Source organism: Syzygium oleosum, unplaced genomic scaffold (genome assembly GCF_021117445.2).
Source record: "Syzygium oleosum isolate NSW1041296 unplaced genomic scaffold, Sole_v2.1 Sole_v2.02, whole genome shotgun sequence".
NCBI lineage: Eukaryota > Viridiplantae > Streptophyta > Magnoliopsida > Myrtales > Myrtaceae > Syzygium > Syzygium oleosum.
Window position 1 is genome coordinate 442320 of NW_026607486.1, and position 21861 is coordinate 464180.

The window sequence follows — 21861 nt, forward strand, 5'->3', positions numbered from 1 at the left end:
GGGCAGCGGGGTCGTAGACAACCCTTGCCAGAACAAAGGGGGTAGCGACCCTCTCCCCGGTCTAGGCCAGGGTTGTCGACCCTTGCTCAAGTTTGAGGGAGGGCCGCTAGACTTGTGCGAGGGCAGCGAGGGTCATCGGCCCTCGTTGAGGCACTGCACCACCGGTTATGGGGCGATGACCACAGGCAGGACGGCTGGGGCGTGTATTTTCTTTTTCTAATTATCTTTTAATTTTTAATCTACTTTAACTAAAATTTATGTTAAAATTGCTTTCGAAAATTGTCACGCCCCGTACCCCACAAAGCGCGAGCATCCTACCTCCAGTCGATTATAGTGCGACGTCCCAGGAAACGTCGCCGACCCAACGCCCAACAGAGAACAAGCACAAGCGGAAGAAATAAACAAACCCTGACAATAATAATACGAAACAATGGATAGCACGACAACAATCAATCGCTACTAAAAATATGTACACTTTATATTACTATAGAAAACCTTTTTACAATATTCGTTTATACAGCAACAGCAGTCAACACTCATAATAGCAGCCTCTAGGTCAAAAGGGTCAGTGGCTAGGGGTACTGGACGGGACTAAGACGGGCTTCAGTCAAAAAGGTGTAACCCGCTTTACTTAGGAGTATTGCTAACCTAGGGACCCCAGTCCGGGTCCAATTTCGTGACTAAAACTCGCTCGATTTCCAATTTTAGGGTCTCTCACTAACGGGCGGCTGTCTAGAGGTTACGTGTATCGACCTAGGGTTATCCGAGTCATGACGGTCCTGATCATTGAGAGAATGAGAAATTATCACCAATCCCAGAGGTCACGATCGTCCGGTTTAAGTTCAGGATTGGTTGGCCACGTGCACTCTCGGTCATGCAGAATCACCTGCGATCCGATTGTACATCGTTGGCCTTGGCCAAACCAAGTCCGTTACCTTTCCTAAGATTGATCCACATTGGTTTATAATATTTGTTGACACCTAAATTTTGCCCAAATCATTTAGGGTTTTATCGCATAAAAATTAGGGTTTAATCTTTTAACCCCTTAACAAAAATATTTTCATTAAATTGCATGCCACATAGACATTAGGTGTATTTGCATTAACATGATCGATTAGAACATATTTTACTTAAATTTCAAAAAAAAAAAGGGTTTCCGAGCCAAGTTAGTCGATCCATCCTCTCGTGTGGCCCATCTAGCTCTTCCTTCTTTTTATTTTTCGCGTGGGCCGGCCCATTCCTCCCGGGCCCGGCCCGCGCACTGTTCAAACCTCCCCCCAGTCAACATTTCTGAGCGTACGGGGGGGAGAAGACGGGGAACAGTGGCAAAACGCCACAGCCACAGCATCAACAGAGAGGCAGGAGCAGAGGCAGAGCAGGGGCGCGGGGGAGTAGGCGATCACCCAGCGTGATCCGCGGGTCGGGGCCAAGCCGGCAGCGCGGGCTGGCGGTGGCAGGGGCCATGCGCGCCTGCCGGCCGACCTTAAAGCCGAGAGGGAGATCGCAAGAGGGAGGGGGGAGAACGGACAGACCCGAGAGAGAGAGACCCGAGAGAGGCAGTTCCGAAGAGAGAGCGAGAGGCCGAGGCGGAGGGGTCCTTCGCCGGCGACCGCCGTGCCCAAGCCGTGGCCGAAGATCCTCTGTCACGGTAGGTCCGGATCCGGGCACTCGCCGGATTTTACTTTGGTTTGGTCTGACCCGGGGCCGATTTCCCGAGGACTTCGGCTCGGAGGCGTGCGAGGCGACCGGACGTAGTCCGATCTGTCGAGTTCGCCGCTGTTCGCCGCCGCCGAGCCGGATAGGGAGTGCCACAGCCCCCCTCCCCTGTTTTTCTTTCTTCCCCTGTTTCTGCCGTTCGGTCTTGTCTTGGGCTCACTGGCCGGAGCTCGCGGCCGTCCGGCTTGCGCGAGTTCCGGCCAGTGACACCTCGGGCTCGGTCCTACTGCTCCGCGTGTTGTTGTGTGTGATTTTCCGGCGAGTTTGAGCCTCGATCGTGCCAGAAATCCATCGTTTTTTGCCGCGCGTTCCAACTGTTTGTTGTTGTGTCTGAACCGAGCTCCTTGAATTTGTCTATGTGCTGATGAGTTTTCTGTGCTGGAACACCTGGTGGTCTCGGTTGGTCGCCGGTTGCCACGAGCGTGACCGCGGGAGGAGGCGACCGGCAGTCCCTCGCCGGGACTTGGCTGATTCGCGGCTGTCCAGCCCTTCGTCAGGGCTTGGATGGCCTCGGTCGATCACCGGTCACCACGGCGGTGACCCGGGTGGAAAACGCTCGCCGCCCCGAGGGGCGGCGATGCGGACCTAGGCGGGGCGCCGGCCGCGGAGGCCGGAGCTAGTAGGATCGGCGGCTCGCCGTCGGGTGGCAACCGCGAACCAGGTTGGGCGACTCAGGGTGGCGGCCAGGAATCGGGTCGGCGACCGGTGGTCGGCTCGGGCGCACGGGCTGTAGTCGGGTAGGGTTTTTGGTAATCCGGGGCGGCGGCCGCATTTTCCGGGTCGGGTATGGGTCGCGAACCGGGTAGGGTTTGACTCTAGGGTTTTATTTAGATGGGCTGAAATAGGTAGTGGGCTGGAGTGTTTAGGGTTTTGGTGTTTTAATTTTTTGATTGGGCTTTAATTTGTTTTAAATTTTTTTTTTTTCCGGGCTGGGCCCTCTTTCTTAAAAAAAATTTCGCCACACCGGGCTCAACAAATGAGCCCGGTTTGGTCGTGGACCCGGGCCGGCGCGCCCGGGTCAGTCTCGATCCGGGTCAGATGTGGAGATCCGACCCGGATCCGATTTTTATATTATTTTATTATTTTAATATTAAAAAAAATTAATTAAAAATTTATTTGAAAAAAAATATTTTATCCGGGTCGGATGTGGAGATCCGACCCGGTCTCTTTATATATTTTATTTTATTATTTTAATATTAAAAAATTTCTCAAATTTTTTTTTTTTTTTTTTATTTTTTTAAAAAAATTTTTATTTTTTTTTAAAAATTAAAAAAATTTCGAAAAATCAAAAATTGGAAATTAGGTTTTAAAATTGTTTTTCACTCCGTTTTTGTGTGATCACTATCACATTCGATCGCACGTTGCTTGGTGCACACACTCTGAATTGCGCGTTTAATTTAATCTCGCATGCGATTGATTATGCAAGTTAGGTTTAGATATTAATTGTTGCTTCCCTTAGCTTAGTTAGGAATGGGATTTTGAGACTCCCGATTGGTGTGAACACGTTGGGTGGTGAATTGAACAAGATTAGGTACCGAAAGGGCACTAATTAGTCAATTAGTGTAATCAAGTCTCCGTACCCATTGAATCTCTGGTTCGTAGAAGTAAAGCATTTCTCCCGTGCTTTACTTGGGTGTCTAATCGACCCACCAAAAATCGATTAGTGGCGACTCCTAGATGAAATTTATTTGCATGTTAACAACTTAAACTTAAGTCGCGAATTGGTATGGGCTTGGGAGAGCTCGAGCTAGGTTTAACTTAGTAATCCATTAGCCAAACCCCTTAGGCGGCGGGACCGGTTCGGGGAGGTCGCGACAGCTTGGCCACTCCGCTGGGGAGTTTTTAGAGGACTTAGGCTGTTTATCTTGTTCAAATACATCCCTAACGTGAATGTTCTTGCCATTGACCCCTTATTTTGCAGGTTTGGGATTTGGGGAATGAATGGTTATTTTTTCGGATGCTTGAAGCATTGTTTGCTTATAAACTGTTGTGCATGCTTTAAATGTTTTAGCACTACACTGTTGCACACACAACCATGCTGCCGGACCTGGCTGCACTAGGAATGTTTAGGATGGTATTGAGTTGGATACGACTTCGACCGCGAGGCCGCGTAGTAGAGGTTGCCCAACTCAATCCCGAAAGCTTCTTTCTTGGTGTCAAGAATCCTTACCTTTGCCCGCGAGGCCGCGTCGCATCGGGGTATCATTCTTGACCGAGCCGGAGTTACGAGGACTTGGCTTAGTGCGTGAGGCCGCGACTAGTCATCCCACCCTCGTAACTCCAATTTGTTAAGCCATCTAGAGTAGAAGTCGAGCTGCACGTTACATTCGCATGTTTATGTGATTGAAAGTTTGTCATCCACTGTAAGTATGATTTCTCTCTTTACTTGTTCACTTTTGGTCAAAACTTTCATTTTTGAAATTCGTGGAAATCAAGCGAATGCCCTAGGTGATCTAAGCTCATAATTGAAAATTTCGGACAATCACTCTTGACAGTGAGCCTGGAGCATGAATCTCAAACATCTCTGATTTGGCCCTACAAAACAGATGATCCTGTCTAAATTTTCAATGATGGGTTTAAAATCACAGTTTGTATAGAATTTCTTCCAAGTCAAGATTGTATTTTGGGGCATAAAATTGAAATCACATTTTCAACAAATTATTTCTTGTTCACATTCCGGAATTGGAATTCAAATCACATTTTATGTATTTTTCTTAAAACAAGAATTGTCTCGTCTTTCCAAAAATCCGAAATCACAAATCAGTTTTTCACAATTGATGCCACATCTTGCACATTAAACTTTTGGAATAGAATGGGCATTCGATTGATAGCCACGATTTGATCTTTTAATAATGTCTCCTTTTACTACGAAACCTTGGCGAAATACCAAATCCTCGCAAATAGGGATCATGGGGCACGTATCGTCGCCTTGCTTTCGTTATAAGAGGCGGCTTCATTGAGAGATCACTTTTTCCATTCACGTACTAACATTGTCTTCCTTTTGAAGGTTATACGCAACGGCCTTCTTTGGAATCTTCTCGCTCGATCACGCCAAGAAGTGGACTTAGAAGCTAGGACGAGATTTGCACTCTTCTATGCAAGAGTTTTTTGTACTTTGTCATCGTCTTTATTCTTAGTAGGAATCATGTTTCGCGTTTTGGACATTGATTGTGAACCCAATTGAATGTTTTTGTAAATCATGCAACTCAAATTCAAGGTCATAAGTAGCTTTTTGCCTTGGGTCCAATTGGAGATGCTGCAATCCACCCATATGGATTGAATTTCCACGGAGACTTGGGAGAAACATTCTGGGATGGTAAAATGTCGTCGTTCCAATAAGAACTTCTCATGCAGCAATTGACTTGTTTTCCATTTTTTTATGAAAACAGGTAAAATGAAAGGGTTGTTCGAGATTGGCATTCACTTTCCCTACAAAACCAAAGTGTGGGCCCTTTGAACTCGAGGCGCATGCAGCAAGGCATGAGCGTCGAAGGAATTGCGTCATAGAGAGTACAAATTGGCAGGTCTAGAAGACATAATTTCTTGAAGTTTCAAAGTATACTGCCCGTCTTCTCAAACTCCATAAGTAATCTCTTGGAACACACATTGGATTGGCATTTGATTCATGCATACATTTGCATGATGAAGTCTGCTCGCATCCTTGAGATTTTAAACTGGAATAGAGGCAACTTCTGGATTCAAAGCAACTAAGGCTTTAGGAAATGGGTGCTCATGCTTGGGGATTTTTGGGAAGAATCCCCGATAATTTTGAAAGAACTGCCTCCTTGCAGGATTTGGATTTGGGTCGTAACGATTTTTCCATCTTTCCATCCAGTCTGAGGGAGCCTTGTACTTCTAAAAAAAAAAAAAACTCAATTTATCTCATTGTATCTGCCTCCACACTCTCGTGAGCTTGCTTGAATCAAATATGGTGAACTGTAATGCGTTGGAGCGCATGTACAACTTGACAAATGTGGATGGTTTAGATGGAGCTGGACTTTACTAATTGTAGCAATTTAGTTGATGTCCCTGGTCTCCATGAAGCGTCTAAGGCATTTTATTCTTGGTTGGTTGCAAGGCATGCATCCTAGTAGTGAAGAGAAGAATTGAAAAGGTTGCTCCAAAGCATTTGGACAACTTGAATATCGCTGGGAGTGAGATTCCACGATGGTTTCATTAGAAAGTTTCTCATTTTGTTGCAAAGAACCACGAGATTGGAGGAATAATTTTCATTGTTGAGGTCTCTCTGGACATTGTAAATCGGGGAAACCTTCCGCTACTAGCAATCGTGGACATTAGAAGAAGACTTCTCAGGCGTGAAGGTATGATACGCACCATGACATTGTGCCTAATAGGGATCCCGACACAAGTGAAGACCAGCTTTACTTGATTATATTTCCAGAATTCGAGCCAATGGTTGGAAGCTTAAAAAAGGAGATTTCAAATTTGACTAATGGTAAGAGATCATCATGATCTCTCATGCTTACCTTGAAGCAATATGGAAAAGGCTAGTCTCCCACTGATGAAGGATGGAAGGACTTGCGGCTCTTGGCATAGACGATGATACCCTAGTGTTCATAAAGAGCTCCATTTCAAGAATCCACTAAGCCTTTACGCGTCACCATTTTCGGGAAATGAGACCGAGGAGGGATGACATCTGAACATTCCTAAATTTGAAATTTGACCTTAGGGTCACATTTGTGAATCCACTTCTTTCTTCAATCGTCAACGTGGATGAAGAAATGCTCTTAAAATTTGTGCTTCAAGTAATCCCTATTGTTCTTAGAGCAGAGTCCACAAAAAATTTCTCATCTTGGAGAATCTCATATCAATTTGACAACCTTCTCAAAAGAAGAAATGTACGAAGATTCCTCGGCACCAAGGCTACTTCCTGGGTTGGTGGCATCTATAACTCATGGGAAGCTCTTTGACGGGTCCACATATATGGATGCGGACTATCCAAACAATATTGTCAAAAGACAAGAAGAGGAATGAGCTATGATCCATTTGGAATTGCTGAGCATTAGTAGTTGCAATTTTTACGCCTTCAAATAGCTTCTCGGCATTTAATCCAGCGTGGAGATGATTATCGGTGGTTCGCGAAATGATCCTTCAAGGCATGGATGTACACGAGCAAGAATCAGCCATCAAATGGTGCCCCCGAGCAAAAGGTTGTAATCGTTCCAAGTTAAATTCGATTTATTTAAAGAATGACTTGTTCCTCCCCTTTGTGCAGAATTCGTGAGGACAAAAAAAGAGTTGATGTAAGGCAAATTCCCGGGAATCCACAGGATTGCATGAGGAGGACAACTTAGCCCAGAACTGCGCCATCCCAAAAAAAAGGGTGTATATCGTTCCCAAATTAGTCCAACTGAGAATGGAAATGACTAGTGTCATCTCTCGTTTTGCAGATGAAATGATGTGTTTGACCATGGGGACAACAACTTCCTCCAAGCATGATGAGGCAACACACATTGAAGAGGCGTGTATCTGATCATAGGGGCAACGCCTCTCGTCAACAAATCGTGACAAAACCATCCAACTTAGCACAAAAGGATGTATCGTTCCTAAATTAAGTTCAATCGAGAATGGAGATAACATATTCCATTTCTTTTTTGCAGGGTGATAAACAGGGCAGGTCACTGAAAGGGCAGTAACCCTCATCCATGATGCATGATAAAGCGGAGTCATTCGATTCAGCACAAAAAGGGCGTGCATTGACCACATGAGCAACATCTCCAACAAAAGAAACACGATGAGGCCAAATCATTCATTTAGGAAATGTTAACAAAAGCGCATGAAGGGGCGTTGTCAAATACCCAAGAAGGCGAATTCAAATGAAGGGTAAATTGTATCGTTTCCAACTATCCATTTTAATACAATTCTTGACATGATTCTCTTTTCCTTTGATAGGAAGCATTAAAGACCTGAAGGACAAATGCAAACGAGGGGTAATGTTGTATCGTTCTCAATTTTCCAATCCCTAAAGGGTCTTTAACTAACACATTCTTTCTTATTCTTTACAGGGTTGCCAAGTCGCCATACCGCAGGTAAGTACCCTTCCTCCAAAATTCAAATGAAAATCAAATGAAAATTTTCTTCACGAAAAAATGGGGGAGTTTCTGATGTATTTGAGAAAAGAGCACAAAAGTAGAATTGTGAAAGCAAACTTTTCACGAAAATTTTGAAAATCGTCTTTATCCAAAAATTGCCTTGATGCTTGGCAGATCATTCATTTTGAATCAAAATTCCCTGTGGAGATTGATCAATTCATGATGATCTCAACGAAGTGAAAGGAGATGTAAATTATGCCAAGTGAGAAACACTTAAGATGAGGAAAGACAAACCATTCCCAAACACGTCCTGTAAACACTTTGAGAGGAGCGAAAAAGAGAAACTCGTGTTGTTTAAGGACGAGAGATTCATTCGTGAATAGTATACAGATCGAAATGAAAAGAGGCATTTCCTTCTTATATCCTATACACTACAGGTGATCACAGTTAAGCCCATTTGAGCCTTTAAATGTGAAGAATTCTCAAAATACCCCTGTCAAGAACCACCCCACAATTGGGGCAAATTTGGAGGTTTTGGTTGACGTTCTTTGGAGGAAAAGATGAGAAAGACTTCTTTGCCCTTACTTGTATTAATCTTTTTGTGATAACTTCAGGTGAGTACTTATGGAAGCTTGAAACATCCCAAAATAAAGAGGAGCATTTCTTTCTCTATCCAAACACTCATACCCTTTGTTCAGCCAAGTTGAGCCTGAATATTCCTTTCTAAAGCCCGAATGGTGATTACCTCCCTACACTGGGGCAAAGCACGTGATTTATCAAGACAATTGGTACTCATGAGACAGTATGAAAAACATCTCGAAAGTTTTAAAAACTCAAAAAATGAAAAGAGCAAAAGTCAAATGAAAACTAGGGGGCATGAAAAAACAGTGTGCCTGGTAAAAGCAAGGCCAATGCCCATTGTAAAAAAAAGAGCAAAAAAAAAAAAAAAGAAGTTGCATCAAGAGAAAATTCTCATGAAAAAAAGGGGAATGTCAAAAGCAAAATGCTTGCAAAAAAAAAATCATTGCAAATGCAAAAGTCGTTAGAGAAAAGAGCAAAGCTCTTACATTAAAATGATTAGTCAATGGACTTTCGAGACAAGTTGGATTTCAAAAGTCGAGTGCCTTCAAAAAGATTGGATGATATGGTAATGATGCCATGATAATCACCAACTCCTAAATCCCATTTGAGAATTTCTGAGCCTTTCGAGACTTTCGCTGAACCAATATTACAACCATTTCCCAAAGTCTCTTCTGATTGGGATGATTCAAGTGAAAATAAGGACTTTACAAAGAAGCTGTCGCTTGAAGAAGTGGAGGCAAGGTTGTCTTATCTCATCTAAAGGTTTCTTGACTTGTAAACCTGGCGAAAATGATGATCAATGATTATTTCATTTCTTAGCCGTCAATGCTTATCCGTTGTTGAAACCATCCATGACTAAGCCCGCATTATAGTCCTTACAAAAGACCTCTTGGATTGGTCAATGTGTGCTTATTGCGAATGATTCTCGAAGCCTCCGACACGAATAATGTGAGGTATACAGAGAGATCATACTATTTCCCACATTAAGGGATTGGATCAAATAGCTTTCTTGAGAGTTATGAGAAGCCCTTTCCGACTATGCAGCTCTTGTTTGGCATGTTTAACAAGCCCTTTTCACAAGTTAAGATCATTTTGACAAAAAACTTTCTCCTAAGGGAATTTGATGATTAATAACACTTCTCAAGCCTGATGGCAATCTTGTGATATTGAATGATATTGAATGTTTTCCAAACAATTGAATTTAGTTTGATTCACTCATGCAATCGACACTTTCTCAGTGAATGTATTATTTTGATAGTGTCATTCATGACATTCGAATAACATCAATCTCGCCCGGTATGCTTTCCCTACCAGGGCATCTGTTATAACATATTCCGTTAGATGTGCAGTGGCCATTTCGGAATCTTCTTGATGGATAGGTTTACAGCCTCAGAATTGCACGGTGAGCTTTTGCAGCCCGGAGCACCCTACTGACTTGGCGAGCCTTTGCAGCCCAGAGTCTTTTTCATTGCACGGTGAGCTTCTGCAGCCCGGAGCACCCCTTCGACCTGGCAAGCTTTCGCAGCCCAGAGTCTTCTTCCTTGCACGGTGAACTTTTGCAGCCCGGAGTTTCCTTTATTTCTCTTGTAAACATCAGGTAAGTATTTTTTACCCTCTTTTAAAAAAAAATAAAAAAAAATAAAAAAAGAAAAATGGGGCCTTCATAGGTATGTCCCTGAGCCATGCTCCTTATGTCAAATCCTTTGAGAGAAACTTAGGCACCTCAAGTCCTTCGTGAGAAACTTAGGCACAATCTATCAAATTCTCGGGTGAAGAACCCCGAGTGCTCATTCACTGAATCTTTTCAAGCCTCGCTGGCAAAGAGCCTCTGAGCAATCTGATCCAACCTACAGGTATGTAAACCCAGGTACGCTTCCAAGGTTTGTGGTCCAACCTTAAACCACGCATCAAAGGTTTGTGGTCCAACCTTAAACCACGTTTTTCAAAGGTTTGTGGTCCAACCTTAAACCACGTTTTTCCAAAAGGTTTGTGGTCCAACCTTAAACCACGCTTCCAAGGTTTGTGGTCCAACCTTAAACCACGCATCAAAGGTTTGTGGTCCAACCTTAAACCACGTTTTTCAAAGGTTTGTGGTCCAACCTTAAATCACGTTTTTCCAAAAGGTTTGTAATCACGCTTCAAAGGTTTGTGGTCCAACCTTAAACCACGCATCAAAGGTTTATGGTCCAACCTTAAACCACGTTTCCAAAGGTTTGTGGTCCAACCTTAAACCACGCTTTCCAAGAGGTTTGTGGTCCAACCTTAAACCACGTTTCCAAAGGTTTGTGGTCCAACCTTAAACCACGTTTTTCCAAAAGGTTTGTGGTCCAACCTTAAACCACGCTTCAAAGGTTTGTGGTCCAACCTTAAACCACGCATCAAAGGTTTGTGGTCCAACCTTAAACCACGCTTCCAAAGGTTTGTGGTCCAACCTTAAACCACATTTTCTTTAAACTATGCTTTTCGTTTATTTAGATTTTATTTTATTTTCTCTCTCCTCTTTCTTGCATTGCATCATCCCGTTCCCTCCGTCAACAAAATTTAGGCGTCTCTTATATTTGAAAGGAACCTCTTCGAGCTCCCCTTCAAAGAGGGGCAGCTGTTGACACCTAAATTTTGCCCAAATCATTTAGGGTTTTATCGCATAAAAATTAGGGTTTAATCTTTTAACCCCTTAACAAAAATATTTTCATTAAATTGCATGCCATATAGACATTAGGTGCATTTGCATTAACATGATCGATTAGGACATATTTTACTTAAATTTCAAAAAAAAAAAAAAAAAAAGGGTTTCCGAGCCAAGTTAGTCGATCCATCCTCTCGTGTGGCCCATCTAGCTCTTCCTTCTTTTTATTTTTCGCGTGGGCCGGCCCGCGCACTGTTCAAACCTCCCCCCAGTCAACATTTCTGAGCGTACGGGGGGGAGAAGACGGGGAACAGTGGCAAAATGCCACAGCCACAGCATCAACAGAGAGGCAGGAGCAGAGGCAGAGCAGGGGCGCGGGGGAGTAGGCGATCACCCAGCGTGATCCGCGGGTCGGGGCCAGGCCGGCAGCGCGGGCTAGCGGTGGCAGGGGCCATGCGCGCCTGCCGGCCGACCTTAAAGCCGAGAGGGAGATCGCAAGAGGGAGGGGGGAGAACGGACAGACCCGAGAGAGAGAGACCCGAGAGAGGCAGTTCCGAAGAGAGAGCGAGAGGCCGAGGCGGAGGGGTCCTTCGCCGGCGACCGCCGTGCCCAAGCCGTGGCCGAAGATCCTCTGTCACGGTAGGTCCGGATCCGGGCACTCGCCGGATTTTACTTTGGTTTGGTCTGACCCGGGGCCGATTTCCCGAGGACTTCGGCTCGGAGGCGTGCGAGGCGACCGGACGTAGTCCGATCTGTCGAGTTCGCCGCTGTTCGCCGCCGCCGAGCCGGATAGGGAGTGCCACAGCCCCCCTCCCCTGTTTTTCTTTCTTCCCCTGTTTCTGCCGTTTGGTCTTGTCTTGGGCTCACTGGCCGGAGCTCGCGGCCGTCCGGCTTGCGCGAGTTCCGGCCAGTGACACCTCGGGCTCGGTCCTACTGCTCCGCGTGTTGTTGTGTGTGATTTTCCGGCGAGTTTGAGCCTCGATCGTGCCAGAAATCCATCGTTTTTTGCCGCGCGTTCCAACTGTTTGTTGTTGTGTCTGAACCGAGCTCCTTGAATTTGTCTATGTGCTGATGAGTTTTCTGTGCTGGAACACCTGGTGGTCTCGGTTGGACGCCGGTTGCCACGAGCGTGACCGCGGGAGGAGGCGACCGGCAGTCCCTCGCCGGGACTTGGCTGATTCGCGGCTGTCCAGCCCTTCGTCAGGGCTTGGATGGCCTCGGTCGATCACCGGTCACCACGGCGATGACCCGGGTGGAAAACGCTCGCCGCCCCGAGGGGCGGCGATGCGGACCTAGGCGGGGCGCCGGCCGCGGAGGCCGGAGCTAGTAGGATCGGCGGCTCGCCGTCGGGTGGCGACCGCGAACCAGGTTGGGCGACTCAGGGTGGCGGCCGGGAGTCGGGTCGGCGACCGGTGGTCGGCTCGGGCGCACGGGCTGTAGTCGGGTAGGGTTTTTGGTAATCCGGGGCGGCGGCCGCATTTTCCGGGTCGGGTGTGGGTCGCGAACCGGGTAGGGTTTGACTCTAGGGTTTTATTTAGAGGGGCTGAAATAGGTAGTGGGCTGGAGTGTTTAGGGTTTTGGTGTTTTAATTGTTTGATTGGACTTTAATTTGTTTTAAATTTTTTTTTTTTTTCGGGCTGGGCCCTCTTTCTTAAAAAAAATTTCGCCACACCGGGCTCAACAAATGAGCCCGGTTTGGTCGTGGACCCGGGCCGGCGCGCCCGGGTCAGTCTCGATCCGGGTCAGATGTGGAGATCCGACCCGGATCCGATTTTTATATTATTTTATTATTTTAATATTAAAAAAAATTAATTAAAAATTTATTTGAAAAAAAATATTTTATCCGGGTCGGATGTGGAGATCCGACCCGGTCTCTTTATATATTATTTTATTATTTTAATATTAAAAAATTTCTCAAATTTTTTTTTATTTTTTTTTAAAAATTAAAAAAATTTCGAAAAATCAAAAATTGGAAATTAGGTTTTAAAATTGTTTTTCACTCCGTTTTTGTGTGATCACTATCACATTCGATCGCACGTTGCTTGGTGCACACACTCTGAATTGCGCGTTTAATTTAATCTCGCATGCGATTGATTATGCAAGTTAGGTTTAGATATTAATTGTTGCTTCCCTTAGCTTAGTTAGGAATGGGATTTTGAGACTCCCGATTGGTGTGAACACGTTAGGTGGTGAATTGAACAAGATTAGGTACCGAAAGGGCACTAATTAGTCAATTAGTGTAATTAAGTTTCCGTACCCATTGAATCTCTGGTTCGTAGAAGTAAAGCATTTCTCCCGTGCTTTACTTGGGTGTCTAATCGACCCACCAAAAATCGATTAGTGGCGACTCCTAGATGAAATTTATTTGCATGTTAACAACTTAAACTTAAGTCGCGAATTGGTATGGGCTTGGGAGAGCTCGAGCTAGGTTTAACTTAGTAATCCATTAGCCAAACCCCTTAGGCGGCGGGACCGGTTCGGGGAGGTCGCGACAATATTCTCTCATCATTTCTCGTGATCGGTGTCCGCTTCGCGATCGGATCCTTGGTCCACGTACCGCTTTCTAATTAGCCATACCCTATTGGTTAGTATCCCCAGAGTGATCAGCTCTGGGCGAGACTTACTAAAATGAAATGCGAAATATTGTCAATTTTATTGATTCCGGAACTACATCGAAATTCGGGCTGTTACAAAAAATGCCCTTCGCCGACCGGAAAATTTGGTCGATCGGCGAGGTTAGGCCCTTATTTGAAATTGTTATAGCCACTTTTCGCCCTTATCTGTGAAACTGTGGGCATTTTGAACCTTTATTTGAGAAAATGATGGCACTTTAAGGCCCTTACTTTGAATTTTTCCTCATTTTAATATAAAAAAAAAACTTAAACATAGAAAACTGGGGGAGATCTGTTATTTATGGTAAAAGAATTACGATATCTTTTGCTAATTAAAAAGAGCTTTATTCTTCTATTACTGTGCCTCTTCTTCTACGTGATTTCTTCTTTTACGTGATTGTAAGTTAGTTCTTCTCATTCTTGCATATAAATTAGACGAACATCTCTTTTTTACATCTTCTTTTGTTTCTTTAAGAGTTCTAAAGAGACAGGTGCAGTTAAGTCAGCTCACTTACAGGATTCATTTTGTTGTTAATTAGGTCATTTTGGCCCTTTTTAATGAAATGGTTGGGATTATAAGATGATAAGAATAAAAGATGAAATACGCGCTTGTTACGATTCTGTTTGGAATGACCTACTTTTTTTTGCGTTTTGTCTCTTGCAATTTTTGCTACTTTTACGATTCCAACCTCTTTTTTTCCAATTCAAAAGGCTCAAACGTTTAGATATATGGAGATATCGGTGATTGAAATTAATTGTTAATGTAGAAAAAATAAATAAAGGGATGCATTATTTCCACGTTCTAAAGAGCTATATGCACGATATTTATCAACTAAAGTGACGAAAATGCCCTCACATGAGTCGAATGCTTTCGGTTGTTGGAAGTTTTTTGTTTTTTTTCCCCTCTCATTTTCCAGAATTGATTTTTGACTTTGGAATTCTCCATTCGATAGCACTCACAAGTCTCCATAATCTAATAAATAGATTTTTGTTCAGTTCTTCACAAATTTTCTTATTTAATGTTTTAGCAATTCCCTCTTTTGCCGTGGATAGGCCCGCGAGACTGTAGAAAGGGTAGTTCCGTCTCTTCACAGAAAAAGCTGTGGAAATAGTCATATAATCAATGAGTGGACTTTCCGCTCCCGAAGAAGCCCCTTCATATAGACGCCCTCTTCGGCCATTCACCTGCGATTCTCTGAAGGACGTCTACAAAGGATTTGAAGGTCACTCTCTCTCTCTCTCTCTCTCTCTCTCTCTCTCTCTGCATGAATTCCTGGGTTCCGATGTTCCAGTTTCCTGTGTAATTCCCTTTCTTTTCTGGAACCCAATTCGATGGGTTTCACTTGATCAGTCGCTAACCCATCACCAGAATCGCCTGAATTCCGCTAGTTTGATTTTGTGTTCTATTTGGGCATCCGCAAAATCGAGACTTTTGGCTGTAGTAACTCCATGCGCTTGCGTCATGTGTTGTTGCTCTTCCTGTTTGGTCACGACGTGAATTTGGGCTTTTGACTTGTCTGGTGTTTTGAGCATGGATTGGTTTCCGTGGGTATAGGAACGTTACAACATTGGCTTGAAGCTTATTGTTTATGCAATGTTAAAGAAAAGAGACCGTCGAGCTATTAGGATTTGGTGAATCCTGAGTGGATATATGATGGTGCTTGCTACCCATTAATGCGCTCGAGGCACAAGAGAATTCTTGTAACTGACTGGTGTGTGCCAGTGAGTTTTCTTGATAAAGAAAAAGAAGATCATGCATGTGGGTCTGGATCTATGCTTCACTCTTTTGAACCCTGTGAAAAGAAGTTGCAATCGAAATTCATAGTCTGTTATGTGCTATGATATGTATATGTTCAGCTTGTCTTCGCGTAAACGGGGATGGCTGTTTATGAAAGAACGTATTCAGAGGACTTGGTGGGTATTCTTTATAATTATCTAAGGACTTAGTGGGTAAATTTCTGTGCTGAATTTGCTGTTGAGATTATTATCTTTACATGATTTTGAGTTTTGAAACCCTTGATTGGTATTGTTCTCGAGAAATTTTCATTTGAACAATCTCGTGACCTTCGCTTGACCTTGTATGTTCTTGTTCTACACGCGAGAATAGTTGCTGCCAGCTTAGCTTAGCTTATCCTACTGTACTGGCGAGTTTTACTTGGTCTAACCATGTTGTGTAGATTCAAATTGTTGATTTCTGGTTGCAGACGAGAAATCTCATGAGTTGGTAAGGTGTTTTCCCCATGGATGCTGTTAAAGGAGAATCCAATTATGATACCATGCAATGTATGCCTAAGAAGGAAGAGGGCTCGTCGGTTGGCATAAAAGTCTTGTTTTTTGCGAGAGCTCGTGATTTGACTGGGTTGAGTGATGTGCGTTTGGAGGTCCCTTTTGGTAGCACTGCAAGTGACTGTTTAAAGGAGCTCGCTGTAAGATTTCCGGGCCTGGAAGAGATCCGTCAATGCATAGTTCTGGCACTGAATGAAGAATATGCAAGCGAATCAACCGTTATTAAGGAGAACGACGAACTGGCCATCATCCCTCCCATAAGCGGGGGATGATTCTTCCTGTTAGCAGCCATTGGCGCAATCATCACCCACAAACACAAGCTATTATGTCATACATGTTTCATCTAGAGAGAGGGGTACTGTTGAAATTACTAAGACCCAGTTACTGGTGTGTAATTTGTTTGTTTCAAACACCACTTTCCTCCCTTGTATGGAACACTGTAAAGATTAACTCCTGATTTGCATTTGTATGGGAAAACCCATCAAGGACCAATTCCTCAAATGAGATATGTTTAATAAAGTCTACAGTCTGCCAAATTCGGGTTTTCATAGCAGTCTAAAGAACTTCAAGAAATTCGGGCTCTAGGATGGTATCACTATCTATGCAACTGAGGTGGTCTTGTCTTCTAAATTAGAAAGAAGAAAAACAAATTGAACTTGCAGACTTGTTAAGAAACTGCAGAATCTGATGCGTGTGGATTTTAGAGAAAGAAATATACTTAAGGAGAGGAGAGGAGGCTGACAGGGGTTCTGCCTTCGTTTGAAGTTGGCCATTTTAGTCCCTGCAGGGAGGAGGTTGACATGTCCGTAAGTTATGTCTTATTATGAGGCAGACACGGTTTAGAGACGCGACGTTACACTTTGATTTGAGCGGAACCCTCTCTGATTTTGCGGACTCTGACTAACAACCTAACCAAAATCGCAGGTTCTTCCTAACACACAGTAACTACCATTCTTTTCCATCAGCATTCTTTTTGTCAAATTGTCTCTATTCACTAATAACCAGTGGAGCTAAATCAAATCGAGTATATATGAAACATACAACCCAGCTTTGGTCGAAGGCCTGTGTCCACCTGTTCCCACAACGCCACGCGCGAATATATAACGGATCGGATCTTCTTCACCAAACGGAGTATCAGATAATAGATCGGAACTGCCATACACTTGATTCCCAAATTCCTTTGCAGGGGTGCCTCAGGTGGGAGCATGAATTGAGGAGAAATGAAACGTGGGCATGTGGTGTACCTCACATTAAAATGGTTTCATCAGATTTTTCATTCATATGCACCAGAAACATAATTACATGAGTACATACCCCCAGAAAAAGCACAGCAAAAGATAGAAGATTTAATGCCAAATCCCACAAGGTCCAATATCTTTTTAAACAAGCCCAGACAGACATATTTGAGAGATTATACACAAACAGTTGTACCACTTTCATCGATACAACACATACCAATAAAAACACGACAATTTACTCTGAAGAGTTTCCCAGTGAACATACTGCTGCTCCTTGTGACCGTCTCAAAGACGTTTATCTCAAACTCATGACAGGCCATGCAGCAACACCAGCCGCAGGAAGTGCAGGCCGCACAATCGGGACGCGTTTCACCACTGAAAAAGCTTCATTGAGACGTGCTGCACGACTCATGAACTGGGACACCTTCTGCGAGCATTAATCATAGATTTGAAGGGAGTCAGATATGATTCCCGCAAAAAGACTTGACCCGAAGCGTTCCTCAACTCCCGAAGGAGGGCAAACTCGGTCTTAGTAACAGGCAAATTATATATAAAGCTTACTTCTTCATTGACAACATGCAAAAAATGAGAGGGGCAAGAGGAAGGCGTACAACAAACAGCATCTAGTTTCATTCCAACTCTAACATAGTACGGAAGAGGCACTTCTCAACAGCTTGTTTAACAAATGTGAACAATCAGGTATTTTAGTCTCTTCCAAGAAGATAAAACTATTGAAACACAAAAACTTCCATGTCCTTTTCTTTTAAGATTTCGAAAGAATAGGACATCTACTATAATAGTGAAAACTTTTCATAGGGTACATGTCTTTCTTTCCCGAGTCACACTCTTGTATAAGATGACAACGCCCAATCTTTTCCTAGGCCCGAACCTTTTTCCGTGCATCCTTTTTGTAATGTTGAGTTTCCATACTTTTGAACTTGGTGATAACCAGTCAATGTTCTTGTATATAATGATTAAAAAATACCTCAGGCCAACTCCTAAAGGGGTTCTAGTGGAGTTTCAAGACCTAGCTCCATTAAAACCTGATAGAAGTTGTATGGCAGGACCGTTTTCGTCAATGTGTACCCCAAAGTACAGTATTTTCGACCCTAAAGTACAGTAGCTTTTTAGACTATTTACCCCTTTTATATAAAGAAGAACAGGTTCTCTCTTTTCTGTATAGAGGATTCCGACAAACCCACGCAATTAGATAAGAATACTGCACTTGCACAGATTCTTAAGGTGCTACTTGGGTATATTACTGTGTCAACCTTCCTGTTTTTGATAAATCAACGGCACCGTATTAAAAAGATTTTCTAAGGTCCAAACACATGGAAAATCCATTTGGATACACAAACTGAATTGATGTGCCTAGAGAAAAGTGTAAAGCACCGCCAGATCTGATAAGATAGCTTCAGCCTGAAACTCAGAAGATGACTAGTCATAGAGTACAGTTATTTCCACATCTCTCATATGTGACAGCATGCTCAGAGGATAAGATTATTTTTCCTCATAATGATAATTTGCTATACATGTCATAGTAATGATGAAATCACCATCAGCACACAACATCAAAATATCAGAAGCATCAAAATCTGGTTGACTATGTACCTGCCGCTAACATAAGAAAATTACTCCTTTTTGTTGCGGCTAAATGAGAAAATTAATTACACGTTCAGATTTAGCTTTTAATAATTCATTATCCAACTACCAGAAGAAACCTAACCGTGCTAAACATAATGGCATATCCATGCTATAAGTGAATATTGATAACGCTAATATTGTTGAAGTATTATCCCATCGATTGACAACGGGTCCTAAATGCTTTTTATATTCATGTGGCCTCCTCCACCTATCAGCTTAAGCTTTTGCATTGGAATTTTTAACAAATACTGAACCTGAATAGCATCAAGTCCAAACATATTATAAATTGTGAACATGTTCTTTGTGAGCCTAAGCATTCTTTTGAGTAGATTATCAGATGTGGACAGCAGAACAAAAAATATCCATATTATGTCAAGCTGGAGTACAGTGTATTTGCACCAGGACGAGACCTTGGTAGTGGAAACATGCTTTCAAATGTAATTTTATCAAACTAGATTAAAAGGACGTGCTTGAAGGGATCATCAACCAAATTGACTCAAAACTTAATAGATCCACGCAGATTATACAGCCACAAAGTTCGTAAATATAAGGACTTCATAGCAGCCACAACATCAGTGCACTTGATGGTAATTGACAATTTGGCCAAAATAGCCACCAGAAGAATTATTTACAATGAGAAAGTGCCAAAACTGAATAGAGGATGAGAGAACTTACTCAGAGCCTGTAACATTTCTTAGAAAAGCCGAACAATAATGTAACAGAAGCATCCATTATTTCATAAGAATCACAGCGCAGTAATGATTGGGACACATAAAGAGAGAATGAAGATCTGATAGTAGGTACACCTCGAAGGAGAGACTGACAGGCGTCTGTGCTAATTCAAAGAAAATGCAATGTCCCACAACAACAAAAAGCAGAAGTACCTCCAAACAAAAGAAACATCATCAAGTCATAACGACCATGTACTTGCTAAGACAATCAAACAATTATGGCATCAATCCAACGTCAAAAAAGCACTTGTTATTGGTTCTAGGAGATGGAATTGACATCAATCCAATACAAAAAAGAGAATATTTATTGGAGATAAGAATGGGAATATTAACAATGCAACCCCTTCCAAAAAATTTTCAAAAAAAGTTAATTTAACCTCATTAATCAGCCATGTAACTCTCATGGCAAGCTTGGTTTGTGGAAATGAACCAAAGGAATGGTAATTCCGTGGGAATAAAAACGAGTAGAATACACCTAGATAGACGCTACCCAATAACTGTTAAAATCGAGAAACGGAACAGTCATCATCAAGAATGGGCTGGGAATGGAATGGTCATTCCCTCAATCCAGACACTCTGTCAGGTATATAATAACGGGAGGGTACTACGAAACAGTATATAGCATTTTGAATCCAGTCTTGTCAATAGAACAATGCCCATAGAACAAAGAACGTTGCCACTTTGCGAAGCAACGAAGGAAAACAACCAAACAACCAACCAATTTTACCAATTCAAAGCACATCGTGTATAATATCAGCAAACAGGACAGAGAAAAGGCTCGAGCTGAGTTCAATCGAGACAAGGAAAAGAAAAGCAGATTGACCTTGTCATCCACGGTAATCTTCAGCTGCAAAGTGCGGGTCTTCTGCTTCGTCTTGTACAGCCTCCTTCCCAGGATGACAAATCCCAAAAAAGCAGCAGCTACAGAGAGCGACCAAAAGGGACTGACCCTAAAAACACAGTACCTCAACAGCTCAAAAGGCACCTTCCACCACACCGTTCCTCTTTTATCTTCATCACCCTCCGGCTTCGCCGCTTTGATCGCGAGGCTTTCGTCCTCGACTGCTCCGTCCCCACCCTCTGCCTCCGCCGCCTGATCATTTCGAACCCCCAACACCTCTTCCCCGCTCATGTCCTCTCCAAGTTTCATCGCACCCAATCTCTCCCCACCCGAAGCAGACCAGAACTTAGGAGAATCCTCGCCGGGACCTTGAATTTCACCAACATCGACCTCCTTCTTGCCGCTTCCGGAGAAACCATACTCGCCCTCCACGCCCAAATCCCCCAAATCGAACTCCCCCAACCCGAAACCCGACTTCTCGCTCTTCCCCACCAATCCCCCGGCCGCCTCCGCCTCCGCGGCCACCTTCGCGCTCCCCGCCAACGCCGCGGCCGCAACGAGCTCGCCCACCTTCGGATCCAAATCCACGAGCTTGCGCTCGTCGGAGAGGTCGCTGCCGGAGTCGGACCAGAACTCGCCGGAGTCCTTCCGCGGGTACCGAGCCTCGGGCCCGGCGGGATCGATCCAGCTCGGGTTGTCGGAGTGGACGGAGTCGCCCTCCTCGCTGGCGGCGGCGGCGGCGGCGGCGGCGGACCTGGGGTACGGGCCGGAGCCGTCGATCGAGAAGTAATCAGGCCGGATCATGCCCCCGGATTCGGCCTCGATGTCGTCGAGGCTCTTAGGGTTGACCCCTCGGACGACCGAGTCGGTGTCGTCGGAGGAGGCGGAGGAGGAGGAGCTGTGGAGCAATTCCCAATCCTGGAACTCGCCTTCCATGGCAGGCAAATCGGGGGGGTCGCGCCGCGAGAAACCCAGAAGGGAAAAGGAAGAGGAGGGAAATTCTTACAGGAACGAGCGGCGGCCGGAACCGCACGAAGGAAGGAAGGAAGGAAGATGTGGAGGAGGAGGAAGAGGAGGCCGTTTTTATGGGTGAGACAATATATTAATAATGGGGGAAAAACTTTGAAGCAGTTGATGTGTTCTTACCAACAGCACACACCTCCCCTCGTCATTTCTCTCTCTAAAAAAACCCACCGAGGATGTCACATTCTCTCTCTCTCTCTCTCTAACTTTACTTTACCACCATTTGTTTTTGTAATTTTCATAATTGTCAGACCCAAAAAAATAATAACCTTTATGATTTATTTTTTTTTTTTGAGATATCTGGAGCGGTGGAGATTAGTGATGTTCAGAAGAATCGGGAACAGTCTGGGACCGGATCGGATCGGACCGGCACAAGAACCGGCAAACCATAAAATCCATAATTTGAAACTCAACTCTCAACTCTCGTAAATTTACGGTCGCGCCTCTAGCAGTTCATTGCCCACCTCTCTCATACTCTCGGTCACCTCCACTTGCGGAAAACTTGATGG

The 21861-nt window shown here is 44.0% G+C and overlaps 2 protein-coding genes and 1 pseudogene across 2 annotated transcripts; 2 read left to right on the plus strand and 1 right to left on the minus strand.

The window, feature by feature from the left end:
• Nucleotides 1-5438: 5438 nt before the first annotated feature.
• On the plus strand, nucleotides 5439-6189 carry LOC115665299 (uncharacterized; annotated as a pseudogene).
• Nucleotides 6190-14718: 8529 nt separating this feature from the next.
• LOC115692036 (molybdopterin synthase sulfur carrier subunit) lies at nucleotides 14719-16376 on the plus strand. Its single transcript, XM_030618784.2, has 2 exons — nucleotides 14719-14812; nucleotides 15794-16376. The coding sequence occupies exon 2, from the start codon at nucleotides 15830-15832 to the stop codon at nucleotides 16145-16147; it is 318 nt and encodes a 105-aa protein (XP_030474644.1). The 5' UTR covers nucleotides 14719-14812; nucleotides 15794-15829; the 3' UTR covers nucleotides 16148-16376.
• Nucleotides 16377-17125: 749 nt separating this feature from the next.
• On the minus strand, nucleotides 17126-21400 carry LOC115692077 (uncharacterized). Its single transcript, XM_030618835.2, has 2 exons — nucleotides 20312-21400; nucleotides 17126-17540 (listed from the first exon to the last, which is right to left on the minus strand). Exons 1-2 carry the CDS (start codon nucleotides 21263-21265, stop codon nucleotides 17409-17411), a joined length of 1086 nt encoding a protein of 361 aa, XP_030474695.2. The 5' UTR covers nucleotides 21266-21400; the 3' UTR covers nucleotides 17126-17408.
• Nucleotides 21401-21861: the final 461 nt, after the last annotated feature.

Excerpts from the sequence above, each read along its gene's own strand:
- LOC115692036 (XM_030618784.2), top strand. The coding sequence starts at position 15,830 with ATGGATGCTGTTAAAGGAGAATCCAATTATGATACCATGCAATGTATG.
- LOC115692077 (XM_030618835.2), bottom strand. The coding sequence starts at position 21,265 with ATGGAAGGCGAGTTCCAGGATTGGGAATTGCTCCACAGCTCCTCCTCC. Across the intron at positions 17,541-20,311 it reads AGATTACCGTGGATGACAAG|AAGGTGTCCCAGTTCATGAG; the intron begins GTCAATCTGCTT and ends TAATGCTCGCAG.